The sequence below is a fragment of the Bos indicus x Bos taurus genome, chromosome 29, assembly GCF_003369695.1.
Source record: "Bos indicus x Bos taurus breed Angus x Brahman F1 hybrid chromosome 29, Bos_hybrid_MaternalHap_v2.0, whole genome shotgun sequence".
In the NCBI taxonomy this organism is placed as follows: Eukaryota; Metazoa; Chordata; class Mammalia; order Artiodactyla; family Bovidae; genus Bos; species Bos indicus x Bos taurus.
In genome coordinates, this window is record NC_040104.1 from 41,332,580 (window position 1) to 41,352,495 (window position 19,916).

Genomic DNA, 19,916 nt, shown 5'->3' on the forward strand with positions numbered 1-19,916 from the left:
GAAACTACCTTATTCTAGAACCTTAACTATCTCTGCATCACTGAGCACTATAAAGTATGCCCAACTCGTCCCTCCTTTTAGAGAAAGTCTAAACGTGTGTGGAGACAGGGGGCTCAAGTCTCACTGTTTGTTATAAACAAACAGTGCTTATCTTCTCTATCCTTTGTTTCCTTAACTGTAAAAAAGAAGGAATCAGGACAAGATGACCTCAAAGGTTCCTTCCAACTTGAAATGCTTTGTGTTTCTCTGACATTCTTACAATTTAGTAAGTTTGGTGTATGAATCTATAAACAGCATTTTTCCCCAACTCTTTTTTTCTCCCCCACTCCGAATCCCGTTTTTTTCCCCCGAACATTCCTTTTTAACACAGTCACACACATACCTTCCCTTCAATTTCTTTCTTTCTTTCCCAATTTCTACAAGAGTAACTAAGAGAAAATAGTGTCTCCAAAATGTACTCACGGGTCTGAACGCTGTTTCTTAATATCCGCTGCTGCTAAGTCTTTGCACTGGGCCACAAAGACATGCAACTCCTTCAGTGAGTCCACGTAGTCGATGGCAAACTGGATGCTTCCTTTCACTTCCAGATTGCCAAAGTCTCCACTATAAACACTCATCACACTGCCGCTGACCTGAAAGCGCGGGAAAACACGTGGTGTCTGTGTCTGTCTCACTCTCGAATCCAGCGCAAGGATTACATGGGTGTAATCTTTGCTTGCCAGTATTTCTCTAGTTTGCATATAAAAGCAGCTAATTTAATGTGGCATTAAAAAAGCATACCAACACAGACAACCTGACATGATATACATGACATGATGACTGGTGGTTAACAAAAACTGCCTGTAAGAGACATGGATGAAAAGTATGAAATGCAAAGTTATTTAGATACTGACTCATTTCAAAACAGGGTGATTTTATAGTAGGGGCACTCAGAGTCCCATTTTTAGGCATGCTTAGAATTTAAAATGTTAAATAAAGAGGATGTGAGAAGCCCCAGGGCACACAAATCACAGTGACACTTTGCTCTATCAAATTTCCAAGGCACTAAAAAGGAATTTTACTATGTTACCCATCCACTGCCTCTAAGAAAATGCTTACTGAGCCATACACTTTTAGAGGTCAGGAAGGGTAGAAAATGGATGATTGATGAAGGAAGTTTAAAACCTTCCCAAGGCCATACATTTGATTGTTATCAGCAGAAATTCAATTTAAATAGATTGTTTTTAAAAGAGTTTGAAAAAATGCAAGGCCAGTAAGAATTTAAGCACAGATTTATCATTCATTTAGCATATCTGATGAGATCTGTGCATGTATATACAGATCATAGATATTTGGATAAATGTATATGGATATATTTACATATATATATATATATATATTTCTATACACATGCTACATGCACACACAAAACTATCTCACTTCTATATAAAGTCAAATTCTCCAAATCAAATCTGAGTAACTATACTCAGGGAGCTTCCTTTGGAAAATTCCATTCTGAATCCTTCCATGAGGCCAAGAATCACCTTTCCTTTTAATGTGAATCAGTACTTTTAGTCGTCAGAATAAATGACTTGCTAAAAGAGGTACAATTCTATACCTGCGAAGAGTACATCAAATCATGTCTGATAAAAGCAGACTTTGTAATAGTTACCCCATTCGCCGCCCAGAGAAGTTTAGTGGTTCATCTTGTTGATAATTTAGGTTTATTTTTGAAGTACTTAACATCCAAAACAAACCGTATTTGTTTATCTCGGATATGAATTGTCTTGTGATTAAAAAAAGAGAAGAAAAGAAGATGTAGCTAGCCAGAAGCTAATTGTGGGTTAGATAAAAAACAAACCTCTCACGCCCCTGGAATCTGAGAAATATAACAAAAGGCCATTTTACAGGAGCAGGAGCATGGCAGAGCAAGGTTGGCAGAAGCAGAGGGACATTAACACAAAGCCTTTGTTTACATACAGAAGACAAGGACGTCATGCCAGAGGAGCTGCTAAGATTGGTTAAAGAGCTTGGGCTCTTCTTGTGTCTGCTGAGCTGGTAACTGCCTTCTGATGCTGTATCTGTCTCTCTGTCATCACTCTACAAAACATCATATAATACAAAATTCAAATTCAGAAAGAGTCAAGATCAAGATCTTAGTTTAGATAAAGATAATAGCTTGGTATCCCACTCATGTATGACATTTTCCAAGGTCAAAGGACAGCAGTGCTAACTGCCAAGGAATAGGATTCAAGATGGGGTGGGTGGTCTACCCAGGATCTCACTTAAGCAGGAGAGCAGTGTTTAGCTACTGAAACAGCAAAGTGATTTTTTTTTTCACCAGCAGGGTGGCCCCCAGGTGCTACAGAAGATAGCATATTGTGAGCTTTCTTGGCTTTCTCTTAATATTATACATTTATATTGCTTGGCAAACTATTTTGCTACATATGAGAAATTATCTTTACCTAGACAATAAAAGGTCTAATATTTACCCTTAAATCACAAAATGTCATGCCTAATTCCTCTCGGTAACATAGGCATAACTTCCCTAAAAATCAAATCTTTTACTTGAGACACTATTAAACTAGGGAAAACAATTCTAATCTGATCTGTGTTTCAAGTTTTTCATATATGCATGTATGTGTATACACACACACACACATATGTGAACTGAACAGATAATGTAATTTTAAACCACCTCTTAGGTATTCCTATAGAGTTACTGTGCTTATCTTTTTTGTTGCTACAGGGAGGTATATTGAATTATACATTCTACCCACATTGTATTTTAACAATTTTTTAAAAATGGCAGTAAGGTATTTATTTTAAATATGTCCCTGGAAATATTTACCTGGGTCAAGAAAGAAAAAGTGGTGATAATAAATTTTATTATATTTAGATCTATAGTTTATTAGATGGTAGCTTTAAGGATCTGTGAGTCAGAAGGAGCTCCTTTTGGGGTTAGAGAGTTTATGGAGCAGTTCAGTGGCTCCTGGGGTTAGGGAAACACCTTTACAAAGGAGTGGTTAGTTCATGCCAACATATTCCAGGGCCATGCAATTACATGTCAATGTAACAGATGCCAATCCTAATGCAGATTAAGAAAGGAGTTAAAAAAAATAATGATTTATGTGGATAAGAAAAGAATCCTTCCTCAAGGATGAAAAAATCCACACCTTTTTAATGTTTCTATTATCACACTCCCTCCCCACATGCTTAGAGACCATTTCCCTCTATCACAGCCATAATACATTCTACCTGGTACCTCAGATCATTAGTGATTATTGGAAGGACAGGACCTTGTATTGATGACTTGTAACACTGATTTTCACAACGTTGGCACTCAACAAATGTGACTGATGGTAAGCCTCAAAGGGACAGTGGGTGAAGAAGCAAAGTCTGACTTTATCCCACTTTCTTTAACATTCAGTCCAACCCCAAATACTTTGAAAGGTTAAAACAATACAGCTTAATTTGGCATCTCTGATCCACAAACTATTTGGACTATCTTTTGCATGGAGCAATGAGGCAGCAGGTTAAAACTGAAGGAAGGAGAAAAAAAAATCAGCAACTGGTATCATTTGCCTCTCAGATTATGAGATGTTTTATTCATATGACCAGCCAAGACCAAAGCACATCTACAAAGGTATAACGCCACAGGAACCCCATGAGGTACCTATGCTGGCTTCTAGCTCATGAGCTTGTTTCAAAGAATGAGTGCTTCTCCAAAGCAACTATAATGTGGGCTCTTAAGCACATGCAGGGGTTGAATATTTTCTGGTACAGTTCATGGAAGGCTCAAGTGTAGACAGAAGGGTTCCCTGGAGGTTGGGGAGGAGGGATGTAATTTGTATGTTTTCAGAGCTTTCCTTACATTCCATCTACTAAGAGAAAGGATGAAGCTTCTATTTCATCATGAAAAATCAGACCAAAACTGCAAACAGCAACAGCAAGCATTAAGGTACTACGTGTCAGCACTGCGCTGCATGTTTTCCCGGCATTATCTCACTGACTCCTTACAGTCTAATGAGTTAGGTACTAGGAAAGTGCTTAGGGAAGTTAAGGAAATTGTTCACAACCACATAGCAAATCAGCAGCATAACTAGGGGTGGGAGTGTCTAACATCAAACCTCAGACTCCTAATTACCTGATTGCAAAACATGGAATCTTAGTTAAGTCAAAGAACCTGAGTTAAAATCCTAGCTCTACTTTTTAGTAGCTGTTGAATTTGGGGAAAGGCTCTGTGAGGCTCTTTCTCCTTGTATAAAATGGAAAAATTTGTACCTATCACATTTTGTTAGTAAGAGTTAAAGATATCAGAGTGCCTGGTACTCACTATGAATTAAATGAATAACAGATAATAGTCATGTTCTTATTTGAAACGGAAGGGATAGTAGTTAATAGCATGAAGGTCAGATCTGGACTCCACTCCTGGGTTCAGCCCCTTTCTAGCTGAGTGAGGTTGCCTGATCTCTCCTAATCTCAGTTTGCTCATCTGTAACATCTGGGGATAGTGATGGTGCCCACCTTCCAGGGTTACTGGAGGATTAAATGAGATAATGTATATAAAGTGCCTACACCTGGTTGATATCCTTAAAGTTTTCCATGTCATTGATACTCTGTAATTTTAACATACGCTTTCAAGCTAGTCATGCTATCTAGACTAAACTTTCACAAATGAACTGTACTCTAAAGTACAGAGAAGTTCATGCCAACATTTTTCTGCCTGAATTCCTTATTTTGAAACAAAAGTCACATTCCCTGTATGCAATCTGGCTTCACCACCAAAAAGTTACTGTATGAGTCAAATGAGATATGCCTTGCCTTGTTCCAGGACCAAAAACACTATGTCTATTGACAGGAGGCAAAGGTCACCCCTGCGGCCTCTTAGGTCTCCGCTATTAGGCTTAATGCAAACACACCAACCTTGGCATAGCAAATCCACTTATTTGGTTCCATTTTTCGGAAGGTACAAAAGACAAACTTGCCTCATCTTGGAGAAATGCTGGAACAGACTTGCTCATCCTTTTGAGTTTGTCAGGGTGGGAAAACTGATTATCAGGCTGTGAAGACACTGTGGAAACTAAACAGCAGCATTTCCATTCAAAATTATCCTCACAATTGTCAGACAAACATAAGGCATACATTGAAAACACACTTTTCCATCTATGAACAGAGACGTTTTTGTAAAATGGTTAAAGGCACAGTAGTTCACATGCACAGGACCGTAGGGTAAGCAACATGCAATCTTCATAAATTATAGAGAGAGAACTAGCAAGGAGTTGAACCAAACAGAAAACAGAACTTAAAAACCACTAGGTTTTATTGGACCAGAGAACTGGATTTGAATTATACTGAAATATACCACTAAGATGAATTGGTTTTAATTTACATTTTTTCACAGTAGATCTTTGAACCACAAGATCTGTACTTTATTGGTTCATCTCCTTGAGATATATTTTTTAACATGCTGCAGGCTGAAAAACTATTTCATTGAATAGCAAGGATCTTTGTACGCAACTCAATCATAAAAGTGTCCTGGCTATTGATGTCTAAAAGGAGGTTGGATTCCTTGGTGATTGTTGGGATTACTGTAAGAGTATTTCTCCCTCAGAATCATAAGAGACTACGGTTTCAAAATTAATTATTTTCTGAAAATAAAAATTATTTAGCTATCTGTCAATCCAGATAACTTTCAACAGTGATATCCAAAGGCCATGTATGAATGACTCAGGTTAAGATACTCTAAGAATTTAATATGAAAATGTAGCACATGGTTTCTTTTTGATACAGTAAGTATATATGTGGAAGTCAGAACAAGATGATGAATTCTCTTCCTAATATGTTTAACTCTAGTTAGAAAACTTTTCTTCTTCTTAGTCTAAGAATGGGAGAAGGCAATGGCACCCCACTCCAGTACTCTTGCCTGGAAAATCCCATGGACGGAGGAGCCTGGTAGGCTGCAGTCCATGGGGTCGCTAAGAGTCGGACACGACTGAGCAACTTCACTTTCACTTTTCACTTTCCTATTAAATCTGTATTTCAGGGTAACCAAATATTTGACTCGGAGAAGGAAATGGCAACTCACTCCAGTGTTCTTGCCTGGAGAATCCCAGGGACGGGGGAGCCTGGTGCGCTGCCGTCTATGGGGTCGCACAGAGTCGGACACAACTGAAGCAACTTAGCAGTAGCAGCATCAGCAGTCTAAGAATGACAATGTCTAAGCTTTTCTTATGGTGAATCAGAGCTTTTGTATTGAATGACTTAATATTTTTCAAGGCACTCAGAACAGTGCTATATGTGTTACATATATTAGGCTCTATATATGTCTTTGCTAAACAAGTAAACATCTGATAGGAAATCTTTAAATTATCTTTTCCATGTGACATAAATATACTGGTTTGACTTTCTCATTGCAGAGATACGAGGAAAACAGATAAATAAAGATCAAATTATTTGTCTACATATAACTCAAAAGGCTCAAGTTTAGCCCTAAATATTAGGTACATTTATCATTAGTTAAAAGAAATCTAATAAAGGAAAATGGAAACTTGAACTATTAAATATTTGCTTATCACATAATAGCTCTCACCTAGTTTTAGGCTCACAAATGCATCAAAATATATTTATGTTGTCTTACAAGATGATAACCTGCTTTAATTACTTCCCATGGTGCGTATTTGAGTGACTTATACTGAATAGTATAAGATCAGGTCCTACAAGGGCAAAGGATAGCCCAATGAGTATGCAAAACTTTCTTATAACATTGCTCCGTATTATTTTCAAAGTATATATTTACTACTCAAATGTAGTCAGTTTAGTAATATGTTTACTGGGCTTTAGTTATTTGTGTTTTGACCATGCATTTCATTTTGTTTTATGGTAAGAACACACTCTTCACTAAAGAAAAGGAATAACCCCAGCCCAGGCATTAAAAGTCATCTTGGAAAATACCACAAAAAAAGGGAAATTAACTTATCTAGAATTTAGCACTGATTAGCCTCTTTGCCTTGACCAAAAACTCAGCTAATTAGGAGGTCACAAATGAAGACACAGATATATAGGCACACATCATCCATGTCTATGCTTTGTTTTCACTCCTCAGGCTAAATGTTGAATAAAACATACAAAGATAAACTAAGATGCCCAAACTTAAGTATCCAGTTGCCGGTTCAACAGCAACTGGAAAAGCCTCTTTACCCGACACCCCTGAGAGACAGAAGTCTGGTTGTCTCTGTGGCAGCCAGACAGAGAACACACACCAATGGCTGAAGCCTGGACGGCCTTATTTCCTAGGTCATGTGCCAAGGCTCAGCGCCTTCATCTCTGGCAGGAGAACCTCATGAGCAGAGTTTCAGATTTCAGATGAGAAGTCACTGTTTTCAAGCATCAGCACTTTTCCTCTATCTAATGGCTCCTTCCTTTGGCAACGCTTCTCTTTAAGAACCATTAGCACATCCAATGACTGTTGGGAAACTTATTAAAAATCCTATGGGCCGGTAGGTGTATCTTCATCACTCCAACGCCTAGGATTTTGAAACCACCTCTGAAAAGGGATGCCAAGAAGACACACAAACATACCTGCATTCTTTGCTAGTCCCCACAAACCCCTTTTTAATGCACTATTTGTACTCAAGACAATAGTCACAGTTAAGAACAACAGTCTTAAGAGTGAACAGAAAACAGTGAATAACCGTTATCTTTCCCTGGTGGTGGATACTAATTAGTTGATGCATATGAGCTACCATAACTATACATACATTTTTCTTTTTTAAAATGGAAACATAGTTGACATACAGTATTATATTAGTTTCAGGTGTGCTACCTAGTAATTGGACATTTGCATACATTATGAAATGATTACCATAATGCTAGTAACTATTTGTCCCCAATGTTATTACAATATTATTGACCATATTCCTTACACTGTATATTACATTCCCATGATTTATTTTTTATGTTAATCCCCTGCACATTTTCACCCCACCATGACCCCCAACAAACACCCATTTGTTCTCTGTATCTTTGAGTCTGCACGTTGTTTTTCATTTTTTAAGATTCCACATATACGTGAGATCACATTTATGTCTTTCTCTGACTTATTTCACTTAGCATAAAGCCCTCTAGATCCATCCATGCTGCCATGTGCATTCACTACTTAAGATTCAGAGGTTCACTTGCCTTATATATTGAACTATACTATTTTAGTTTTGAACCTCAGAGCTTAAACCCTGGGCATTAAAAAAATTGCTTCCAGAGATAATGTAGACAGGCATACACAGCCATACTACATACTAATTGTCAAAGTACAGTCTTTTCCTAGGTCCAAATACATTATAAATTGTTTGCTGTCTATAGTGTTTTTTAGAGGCCATAAGAGATCCAGTACTCCAGACCATACTGCCAAGTGATATCATTTTAAGTAAAGACTCAAAGAGCAGGGAGACTGGCAAAAGCATAATAGTATTCAGCAATAATGTGTGTATATATAACGTATACATATATATATATATATAATTTTAAAAATATATAACTATCCCTCAGTAGAATCATGAATTAACACAGAGTAGTAAAATACTTTTAATAAATAAAACCCTTGTCAGAATGAAATAGTTTTGTAAGCTGTAAGAATTTAGTACAATAATAAATGCTGCATTATTAATGGGGTTAGTTATTTCAGTACATTTAACACCATGTAAAGTGGCAACATTTAGTCATTTGTGAGAAAGATCCTGCTACTCACTTCCTGGAATGCATTCATTTGTGTCTGGTTCCTGATCTGCTTTTTGATCTACTCAGAAGAGCAACATTGAGAATAAATACCATTTTAACAGAAAGATTAAAGAGACATGAAAGTAACGCTCAAATGTCAGTTTCACAACTAAGACTGCAGAATACATCTGACAGGTTTTCAGCCTGCTTTCATCCATTCCCCAATGCAATTCTTCCTTAGCCTCTTTGAGGTCTCCTGTTCAACTAAAAATCCAACATCCAGCATACACGTTCAGTGTCTTTCCTTACTCATTAAGCCATGGCATGGAAAACAAAAGGAGCACTGGGCTAGGAGTGAAGCTGAGGTTCCCATCCTCACCCTCTCACTGACTGACTAGCTACAAAAGCTCAGACAGATCACCTCCTTTCTCTGAGCTTTTCTCATCTGTAAAATGAAGATAAAAATCGCTGCCCCACCTACTTCAGTGAAATGGTTATCAACATAAAAGACAAAACCATTACACAAAAGTAAGGAATGACCTTTGAGGAGCTCTGTTGCTTCATCTTATATGAGAAAGCTCAGCTAACATACATTTTTTATTATTATAGTGAAAGCAACTTAGAAAACAAAATTCTAGCATACAAGTATAAATTACATATTTGAATAAATGCTGAACCATAAACAATCAGACTCATTTCCATCCTTGCCCCCACGATAACCCTATTCATTTTATAACTGAACCAAGTATAATGCCTGATCCATAGACAAGCTGCAAGAACTTCTGGCTCCTTAATATTCAGAATCAGTCAATTTCACCCTTGGTCTATACTTGGTTATTGACGTAAGCAGAGGCGAGATACCCAGTCTTGTTCTGGGACCCTTTCCTTTGATCTTAAATCTTTACCAGTTAAATCTAGAGAGACTATATGCTGACTTGAAAATCAAATACAGGATTAACTTAACCCAGGAACCCATGCCACTCTCCCTGCCTTCACAAGGAGTTCTGCAAGTCAGAGTAGCAAAAATCTGCTCATGCTCATAGAAATACGATTTCCTATTTTAGAAACCCTTGCTTCCCAAGGGTCTCTGATGAGATCTTCATACCAGTATCACTAGCAGAAACCTTAAGAATACGAACAGTATTAAATGCACCAAGTCAGAACCATTTTATAACAACTTAGGCACTATTCATCACATAGTGACAAGTGACGTTCTTCTATTTATCCCAATAGCTGTGTCCCGGTGACCGCCCAAACCACCCCAGAACCTAACACACAGACAGACATGCAAATACATAAAGATATTTACCATCTTCAGCACTACGTACTAATTCTTCTGGCAGATTATCTACTTTGGCTTGATCTGTGCAGGAGAAATTAACAAATGGTTAACACGACTGACCCTTGGCGAGCAAGAACAATGAGATTGTCCCTGGAAGCCCCTGGAGTTGGAAGCAATTAGTCAAGATGCCGTGTGAGGGGTGCAACCAAGATGTCTTCCCCAAAATACTTTCTCTTTAGATTAGCTACTCGAGCCAGTGCCATAGCGGGAGCTCCCATTTCAGCCCCGATGCAGCTTACATCAGCACACTGCTGCACACGGACTCCCAAGGGTTAGAGGGTTAGCTCAGAGCAAGCAATCGGCCGGCAGCAGGAGAAAGCACGGGGCTGCAACAGCCTCTCTATTCTTCTGGAAAGGGTAAGATGCTAGCCATGACTAACACCTTCCCAAACCCACGGTCATTAACAAATATTTCTGGGCGTGCATCATCATGTGTGCATGCCTCTGGGAGCCTTGCTTGGGAAGTCAACTGAAGAGATGTAAGTGGGGACCAGCTGCTAAGTGGAATCTTGGCAGGCTAGTGTGAGAGTGGGTATCGGTATTTGGAAGGGAGCGTGCAGGAATACCCGTCAGCTGATGGTGTTTTTTTTTTTTTTTTAACCCTACACATTCCTGAGTACTTTAAAGCTGCACCATGGCAATAGCCCCATGTTTCTCAGGCTAGAGGTTTGCCAAATTGGACAATTGTTGCTGAAGTCTTTTTTTTTCCCCTTCGGGTCCATCACTAACATCAGAAAGGACAATTAGGGCTGAACAACAAAGGACTGGACTAGCCTTCTCTGGAAGCAATCAGGCGGATGTGGGGGGTTGGCCACCTGTTGAGGCTTTAGAGGGAATTCCTGCATTGGAGGGGGAATTTGGAATGGGTGACCTTCAAGGTCCCTTCTAACCCTGAGATTCCAAGATCTTTGGTGGGGTGAGGGCTGCATTCCAAATTGGGAATACTGCCTTCACAGCCCTGAAAATCTCTGAATTTTAAGAACTGTTTAGTGGCATAGCTTGTTCTTTTTTCTTTTCCTTTTTAAAATCGGAAACTTTTCAGTGTCAACTGCAGATGCATAGAAATATCCCAAACATGAAAGTGATCAAGTTTTAATCATATGAGTTTGGCAGTGGTTAACTTGCACTTGATAAATTTCCTCATGACCATCTGTAATCCCAGGGGTACATCTTAGCTTAGAAAGAATAAGAGCAAAACCCCTAGAAGTCACAGTCTCTAAATCTGTTTGTCAAACAGATTTATGCTTTATGTTACTAGTCTAGAAATCCTTCACCAATTAAAGCAGTGGGAAAGAGTGTGCCTGGAGTGTTGTATGTCAGGCAGTCTTTGAGCTTAAAGTTCCACTATCCAAAAGAAATGGGTGGACATAAGGGATAAAAGAGAAAGCAAAGTCCCTGAAGCCAGGGATGAATTCATCTCCATATCATGCAAAAATTTATCAGACAAGAAGCAGTTATATGTAATACAATCACCTCATAAATGCTCTTGATAACAGCCTATTGATTTTGAGTCCTAGCTCTGCTGCATGGTATGAAGCAAATTACTTTACCTCTCTGAACTCTACTTACCTCATCTGTAAAATGGGGATAACAATTTGTGCCCCCCCCAACATGTGGTTGCCTATGCCAATTACATGAGATCATGCACATAAAACGCTTAGCCACATCTTGCCACACAGTGCTAAATCAATGTCAGCTGTTACCACTAGAACCACAAGGTACCACAGTCTTTTACAACTCAGTGTTTGAAAGTGTTTGAATAAATATTCAAACTGGGATTCTTCAAGAAAACCTAGTGTACTTGTAACCAAACCTCATGTGTTATTTTAAAAGCGAAGTTCCAACCACTTTTGGCTGAGCCTGTTTAGCTCAGTTGGGAAAAGCTGTTCTCATCTGTTAACCCCTCCTTTAGGGGTTCAGGGTACAACAGCATGCAGCGAGGCCACAGAAGAGCACATAAGCATTTTTAAGCTTAGATCGGGGCACGAACAGTGGGGCACACTTTATTCTCACTTGATGAATCTGATGAAATATCTTCCAGACTTTTGGAAGGCATTTTCCTAGCAGCACTCCTTTCCAAAATTTTCAAAACAGGACTGGGTTCTTCTTCTGAACCTGTTACAAGACAAAACCGATGAATACTGCACAATACAAACGAAAAAAGAAAACAATCAAACTCTTAATAAATCAATGGACACTGAAACGGTAGGTTGAAAGGAGGTATTATGCCATAAGCCTCCATACTTTTATCCATTCTATGAGGCAGTCCACAGAAGAAAATAAAATTTCTTCACTAAAGAATATCAGTGCATGTGTGTGCATGCTCAGTTGTATCCAACTCTTTGCTGCCCCACGGACTGTAGCCCATCAGGCTCCTCTGTCCATAGGATTTTCCAGGCAGGAATACTGGAGTGGGTTGCCATTTCCTCCTTCAGAGATTTTCCTGACCCAAGGATCAAACCCGCATCTCCTGTGTCTCCTGGATTGGCAGGTGGATTCTTTACCACTGAGCCACCAGGGAAGTCATTTAAAGAAATGACTTGTAAGCATAAGAAATATTTGTAAGCACAAATAATACAGAGACAAGATTAACATAATGACCGCAGTAACAGCAATGTGCTCTCTAAGTCTTCTACACCTCTATTTTAGGCACGTCATTTGTTCTGTTCTAAAATTTGAACCTTTCCCCTTCACTTCTAGCTTTTGAAGACAGCCACAAAATGGTTTTAGGAGCATTAAAATAATTAGCTGAAAACTATAGAAGGCAGGATTCAGATGTTTTAACATCTGTATATAATTGGGTACACAGATTGGTGAATTCTCCAGATCAACAAATATAGACTCTTTAGGTTTCATGAGCTACTGAGATTTCCATCAAAATGTTGGGTAATGACCTGAGGTGGTCAACTTTTTAACATAGAAAGTATTTTAAAGTGGGGGAGGTTGGTCTCTATTAACTACTAATGCCTTCATTTTATAAAAAAAAATGAAAGGTATTTTAGGAACACAAGGAAAAAAGAAAAAGGGCATAACTGGAGAATAAGAACTGTTCTTTAAATGCATCTAATGTTATAAAATTTTTTCTCTAGACTGTCTTTAATTTTTCCATTTTGACAGTGAAAACTCCAACATGGATAAGCCTTGGTCTGAGTACTGTCACTCATCACTGTTATATTCTTCGTGCCTACAACAGTGGCAGGCAAGAGGCACTTAACATTGCTAAATCCATGAATGACTCCATTAATGAGTCAATCCACTTGGGAACAACTCTGGACAGTACTTTCCTGAAGTGCATCCCAGTTCTGCCCAATGTTAATAAGCATTCTCCAGTAAATGGATTCTAAGATGAATTAAATTTGGGATGCTCTGTGCTCAAATTTTAAAGTTTTCTTACTACGGACCTTCTCAGTGACTTTAATATGCTTTAAAAAAATGAATCATGTGCATATGAATCACATATAATTCACAATAAAATATGAATTATGTGCATAATCTCTCAGCATTCCCTCCTCTCTTTATTAAAGGAACATACTGAGGTACTGGCTGGTTAAGAGCTCAGCCACAAGTCAAACATATTCAGCTGCTCATCAAAATTGGGGTTCTTCCCTAATTTGGGGAAGGTTCTTCCCTACTGTCACTCCACCCAACTCATTTACTTAAAAATAATTATTTAGGTTAGAAGTTAGAAAACTATGCCTCCCAGGTGGCTCAGTGGTAAGGAATCTGCCTGCCAATACCAGAGATGAAAGATACGTAGGTTCAATCCCTAGGTTGGGAAAGATTCCCTGGAGGAGGAAATGGCAACCCACTCGAGTACTCTTGCCTGGAAAATCTCATGGACAGAGGAGCCTGGTAGGCTACAGTCCATGGGGTCGCAAAAGAGTCAGACATGACTGAACACACACACGCGCCGTGAACCATTATATACCTCCTACTTGGCTTTAAAATCTCTGGGCTCTGTCTGGGTAATCATTTATATTGATTATTTATTTTTTAGATAGGTTTGTTGTTGTTCAATCAGTTATGCTGGTATACTTAAACATAGCTATACACATTCAGGAACAGTCTTCAAAGTGAAGTGTAAATTTACAAGCCCTTCACCTCATATAGGCCCATTTACCCTAGTAACTCATGGTGTAGCTTAGTTAAGTCTACTTCAATAAGTTTAAGATGCTGACTTATACTCTTGCAGAGACTGGTATTTTCCTTTTCCCACCAGTTACAAATATTAAAGAGGCTTCAGCTTCATTAACTAGGATTATAGGTGGATTCTCTGGTCAGTTTTCAATAAGAGACCCTATGGCTATTTGCAAAGGAACCCAAATCTCACAAATGAGCCACTCAGTGAAGCTCATTTGTTCTTACTGAGACCGAAGGGAGCTAGGAAATGACACATTCTACTAATTTTCTACTGAGGAAGGTGATCAACACTAGTTGTTGTGCAACTTTGGTTAAAACGTTCCAGCCGGGGAGCATCCTTTATTATTTCATCACTCTAACCAGGTGACTTCTAATCCCTATTTGTTCCTGGCTTTCTCTCCTAAAATAGTCAGGTTGCTCCAAAGAGCAAACTGAGACAAGCCCTTTCTTTGGGAGCCTGGCTGAAACCAGTATCTCAAGTCCACTTAGATGACTATGGTAATTGATGAAGATCTTCTCCACTCAGCTAAGGCTGGAGCCAAAGAAATGCACAGGCCAGGCCCTTAGGTGGGGTCAGGTGAAGTCATCACACTGAGTCAGCGCCTAGGAGGCAGGATTCTGCAGGTGATCGGAAACGGGAGGGAGAGAGCAGCAAAAAAAGAGAAAACGAAAAAACAAACCCCACAACAGTTCTGAGCGCAAGTTCCAGCCCTGCACCTTGCTCCTGGTACTCAGCCACCACTGTGGAAACATGTTGCTCCTACGAGGGCAATCTTTGCCCACTTGCGGCACTTTCTTGCCACAAATCTTACTGGAGCCTGCTGCGTGGACTGCCGATTAGGAAATCCTAATTCTTTCCAAGAGGAAACCTCGCTTGGATGTCTCAGAGGTACTCTCTAAACCCCAAAAGTTCTTTAAAACACATCTTTGGAATCTGAAAATTCTATCATTGATCAGTGAGTATAAAATCAGATTCTGAAACACTGCCTGATGGGTAACACTATGTCTATGTAACTCATTTGATTAAAGAATATAACAGGAAATGTAGATTTTTAATAAGAAAATCTAGGGAGAACTGAAGTACAAAGACGAATTTAGCACCATTTGGGATTATCAAATTAATCCCACTTTGAAAAACTATATCATCCTTTATGTCAGCATTACATAAATCAACTCATCAACCAATCAGCGAAAAACTTCAAAATGCTCACTGGAGGTGTTTCTCCAGCTTTTTGCATTAGAACCAATGTTTCTGTCTGAAAAATCAGAGTCAGAGAAACCTTTTTCTTCCTTTTTCTCTAGTTTCTTAAACGGTGATGCCAGAATCAATTCAACTTGACTTGTTTTTGCAGAGTTTTCTTTGTCAGGAGAGGAATGGGTTGCCTATTTCTGGGCACGTTAATTGCTTCAGGAGCCTCTCTGAAACCAGGCTCCTGAAAAGCCCTTTCTCAAACCACTGCAACCTCACTTTCACTATCCCTCTCCTCTGGGGGGTTTATAGTTTCTGTGGTCCCCACTTCATGGCCCACGGAAAGTTGTGAGGCTCCAGGGATCTCAACCCCACTTTCAGAACCACAGAGATCTGATAAGCCAGTCACAGCTTTGTCTCTTCCCAACACTCTATCACATTGGTTGACTTGAGATTTGAAAACATTACTCTTACGTTTGATTTCCAAGGCCTCTGAGGCTGACCAGTAAAAAGGGGGCACTCTTCCCCAAAACCTGGCCTGCTTTGACTCTAATGGCTCCTTCTCAGGACTTTCTTGCTTCACTGACACTTGGGGCTGATAAGAAGGACCGTTAGATGTTTAAGGAGTCTCTCCAAACCAATATCAAAAGCACTCTCAGTAGCTGATGGAGCCTCAGACTTTTCTACTGTCTCTTTTATTTCCTTAGGATGGAATTCAGAAGCAGCTTGCCTGGGCACCTCAGTAATACCTGTTAACTCTGACGAATAAAGACCCCTTGTATCACGGTCATATTTTGTGCAAGGGCTTTCAGTTGTTTCCTTCAGTAGTTTTTCTAAGGCAACACTGAATTCAAGGAGCTCTGAGTTAGGCTGAATAATCGTTTCCCTCACAATTTCTGTCACTTCCTGAGGTAACTCTTTGCCATACTGAGCAACAGTAGAAACAAATGAGCTAAGGGTTTGGTCTGATGGAGATGCCTGGGCAGCTAAATAAGATCCCATTTTATGAGTTTCATCAGAAACTACATTGAAGGAATACAAATCCTTTCTGTCTGAAGCTATGCTGTCCATTGTTGTCTGTGGTGGGATAACTCCCAGAGAATTTGGGGCACTACTTTCTACCTGTACGCCTTTAGGAAATTCTATTTTTACTTCTCCAGAAACTACTTCCAGCACAGCTGGATAACTCAACCAAGCTTCTGTAAATAACTTTTGTAATATAGCTTTTACATCATTCAATGCAGGTCTGGGTGGAAGAATAACTTTTTCTATAGTCTCTGAAACTTCCCTTTGAGAAAGCAGTGTCTTATCCTGAGGAGAAGGATGGGCATCCCTGGGAGAAGGCATATCTTGGGGAGAGTGGACCACATCCCCGGAAGAACCCTTTCTGTGGCAACAGGAAGGTTGATCCAGGGGATGAGAGCCTTCTGCAGCTGTCTGCAACAAGTTCTCTGGGTTCAGCTGGCACTCACCACTTTGAGCTTCCTGGGAGAGAGTGCTATTTCCCCAAGTTTCTGTCCCCTCTGGAAAAGAAGCCATTTTCTCTCTCTCATCGGCTGACGTGTTCTGACTCTGCTCTATCCTGTTTTCATCAACGCTACTTTCTTCAGACTCTGAGCTGATCCCAGTGGTGGTGGGTTCACATTTGGTTTGCAAGGGAGAGGGTGGGCTTCCAGTTGCTTCCTTCAGGAGTTTGTCCAGACTAGCAGTCAAAGTGTTCAAATAGGCCTTTGGAGGAGCTACTGTTTTGTCTATATGCTCATTACTGATCTCTTTAGGCCTTTTGGCTTCTTCCTCAGGAGCAGCAAAATCTGTCTCCTGAGGCCATGTCCTATTTTCAGAAACATCTGGTTCAAACACTTGTTTTTCCTGAACGTTTCCACCAGAAGGCTGGAGGACTGGTGACGAGGCTTCGAAAAGCAGCTTCTGTAAGCTGTCATTAAGCGTGTCTTTGTAGTCTTTAGATGAAACACTTGTTTTCACAATGGATTCTTGAATCTCTTCGAGCTCTTGGTCAGAGTCATCGTTTTCTCCCTTGAACATTGGGGTAACAAAGCATTCAGTATTTTTCCCCATGTTTTCCTTTGATGACTCATATCTTGGCAACTGATGAGTGGACTTTCTGGGTGGTCTCCATGGAAATGTGGTGTCATCTGGCAACACCTGGAGTGTGCCCTTTGAATTTAATTTCTCTATTTCCTCTCTTGCCGGAATTTCTTTCTGGTCTAGAAGCATCTCTCTCTCATGGGTACTGTTTCCTGATGATGTCACATCACTGAATTCTTTGTGTTTCTGACTATTAAAAAGCACAGAATTTTTTTGGCTTATTGTGGTAGTATTCTTCTCAATATTATCTTGACAGTTTGGATTGGCACCTAAGTCCCAAAACCTTCTCAAATTCTCAAATTGAGAGTGATTATAGACTTGTTCTGTATTGGGTTCATTGATTCTTTCTTGTAAGGACATAACTTTAAAGTTGGGATTCCGTTCACCAATTAGAGATCTGTCTTTCTCCAAAGAGGTATGCATTTCAATCCCGACATTTGAAGGATGATGCAATGGTGGGAAAGTAATGTCCTTTTCAGAATGCAAACTGTCTGTCACTGGTAATCTTTTTACAGGCTCAGTTGTCTTATTCTGAAAGAGAGACACTGTGCCTGACTGGTCAGCTGAAGGATCATTTTTGGATGGACCTGATATTTGGGGCCTGGTCTCTTTAGGTTTCTTTGAGGAGTAAAAACCGGAGACATGGGCTGCTTGGCCATCGTTATCTAGGATTACTTGTTTGGTAGTGACTTGAGTATTACATTTACCACGGCTCATAGGCAAACTGTCCATGGACATCACAGGCTGACGTGCTTTAGCAGAAGGTCGTTCCTGACTGAATGGAGGTGGGGGTTCTTTATGAATGGCAGCTTTTGTACTTTCCCAAAAGGATATTCTGTCGCTCACTCTCTTGTATTTCTCTCTTTGTACTCGGTTCTGGGGAACCTCACCAGCTTCTGGTACCTGGACCTCAAGCTTCTTCCAAGGAGATACGCCGCTGGCAGCCCCAGGTGGTGACTCAATATTCTCTGGTTCTAAAGAAGATTTTAGGATGGAAGTATCTCTTCCTTTGCTCTCGCTCTCTGCCTTTGCGTGGGCTTTCAAACTTGGCTCTTGGATAATTGTGGAAGAGTCAAAATTTACTTCTGACTTTCTTATATTTTTTTCATAAACACGAAGCTGGGGTTCTTCTTCACCTAAGCTGCCAGCATCCTTAATATTGCATAGAACTTGGTCTTCTGCATGAGGTCCTTTGTGAACACTGTAGGAACACTTATTGGCTGGAATAAGTACCCCAACTGCTTTCCCTATGTTTTTTGAACCTTGGCTATAGTCTTTAGTTTTACTCTCTTGATTTGGACTGTAGATTTCAAATGGTTGCAACATGCCCAGACTTTCCTTGCCTTGTGGGAACAAATTAATAGATCTGGGTTTGATGTGCACATTGTTATCTTGGCAATTTCCAGAAGGCAGCGTATGTTCCTCTACCTGGAATGTTGAATCAGGTCCCACAGGTGTCAATTCAACTTTGGTGGGTAGTAGAGCAATCAAACCATTTCCTTCTTGACTGGCATCCTCTGTCACCAAGGCAACAGCGATCTGTGGCTTGGAGTCTGGTTTTTCTTTGGGCTCTATGTCTTGGGGATATTGCAGAGATGCCACACTGTCATCTGAATAAGAGCTTCGGTTAAACCAGTCTAGGACTTTAGATATGGAATCATCAGTTGTCTTCCTTATCTCAGTGGCATATGGACCAGAATGTGAGGACGTCTTAGCTCTTAGGGCCTGGAGTAGAGGGGGCTTACCTTGCTGATGGTCTCTAGAACTGCAGTCTGGCACCTGAGATGACTCGGGCTCAGTGCAAGACAGTTCATCTGCAACACAGAAATGCTCTTCTAAATAAGAAAAGAGAACGCTTCAAGAATTGTCATGCAATCACATTACCTTCTAAACAGGCACTCTGTATTTACATTTGCTCCACCATCAGTTGTTTACATCAGCATTTATCAGGAGTTATAATATAAACCATCCTAATTAAGGTATTCTACCAAAGATGCCCTATAATAGTAAAATACAGGCCCCTGGAATTATAAGGGGAATTTCTTACAAGCGTCTGTTTTATTCTAAAAATTCAAGTAGATTTTATATTCTGATCCGTGCTACATTTTACATACAAATTTTTCCCAAAGCTTTGCATAAAACAGACACTCCAGGAAGATACCTCTTGTTGATTATCTACTGGCCCACTCATAAACCCTAGAGAGGGCTTATACTCAAGTTTGAGAAACACAGGACTTCCCTGGCATTCTACTGGTTAAGACTCCAAGTTTCTAATGCAAGGTATGTGGGGTTGATCCCTGGTCAGAGAAGTAAGATCCCACATGCTATGCAATGTGGCCCAAACCAAAACCGAATAGAACAAAAATAATGTTGAGTAACAAAGACTTACGCGAGCTCAGGAGTTAGGAAAACAACGTTCAAGGAAGATTAAACAAGGAGTTCCTTCCA

General features: G+C 39.8%; 1 protein-coding gene and 1 long non-coding RNA gene across 21 annotated transcripts in view; one reads left to right on the forward strand and one right to left on the reverse strand.

Annotated features, from left to right (window-relative positions):
* SYTL2 (synaptotagmin like 2) overlaps positions 1-19,916 on the reverse strand; it is a 120,730-nt gene that overhangs the window by 11,731 nt on the left and 89,083 nt on the right. For 3 of the 20 annotated variants that reach the window (XR_003509457.1, XM_027532787.1, XM_027532788.1), the window contains exons 8-14: positions 16,835-19,282; positions 12,047-12,148; positions 10,001-10,054; positions 8,723-8,770; positions 4,968-5,062; positions 1,960-2,079; positions 463-632 (exon numbers count right to left, since the gene is read on the reverse strand). Coding sequence is in view for 18 of the 20 variants with exons in the window: in XM_027532787.1 (XP_027388588.1) it covers positions 463-632; positions 1,960-2,079; positions 4,968-5,062; positions 8,723-8,770; positions 10,001-10,054; positions 12,047-12,148; positions 16,835-19,282 (3,037 nt within the window). In the remaining 2 variants the exon portion in view is untranslated. The other 17 variants (XM_027532793.1, XM_027532795.1, XM_027532796.1 and 14 more) reach the window with 17 other exon arrangements.
* The window catches only part of LOC113886522, a 37,681-nt gene continuing 28,073 nt past the window's right edge, over positions 10,309-19,916 (forward strand). The window contains exon 1 of the long non-coding RNA XR_003509459.1: positions 10,309-10,390. This is a non-coding gene — a long non-coding RNA (uncharacterized LOC113886522). The remainder of the gene's footprint in view (positions 10,391-19,916) is intronic.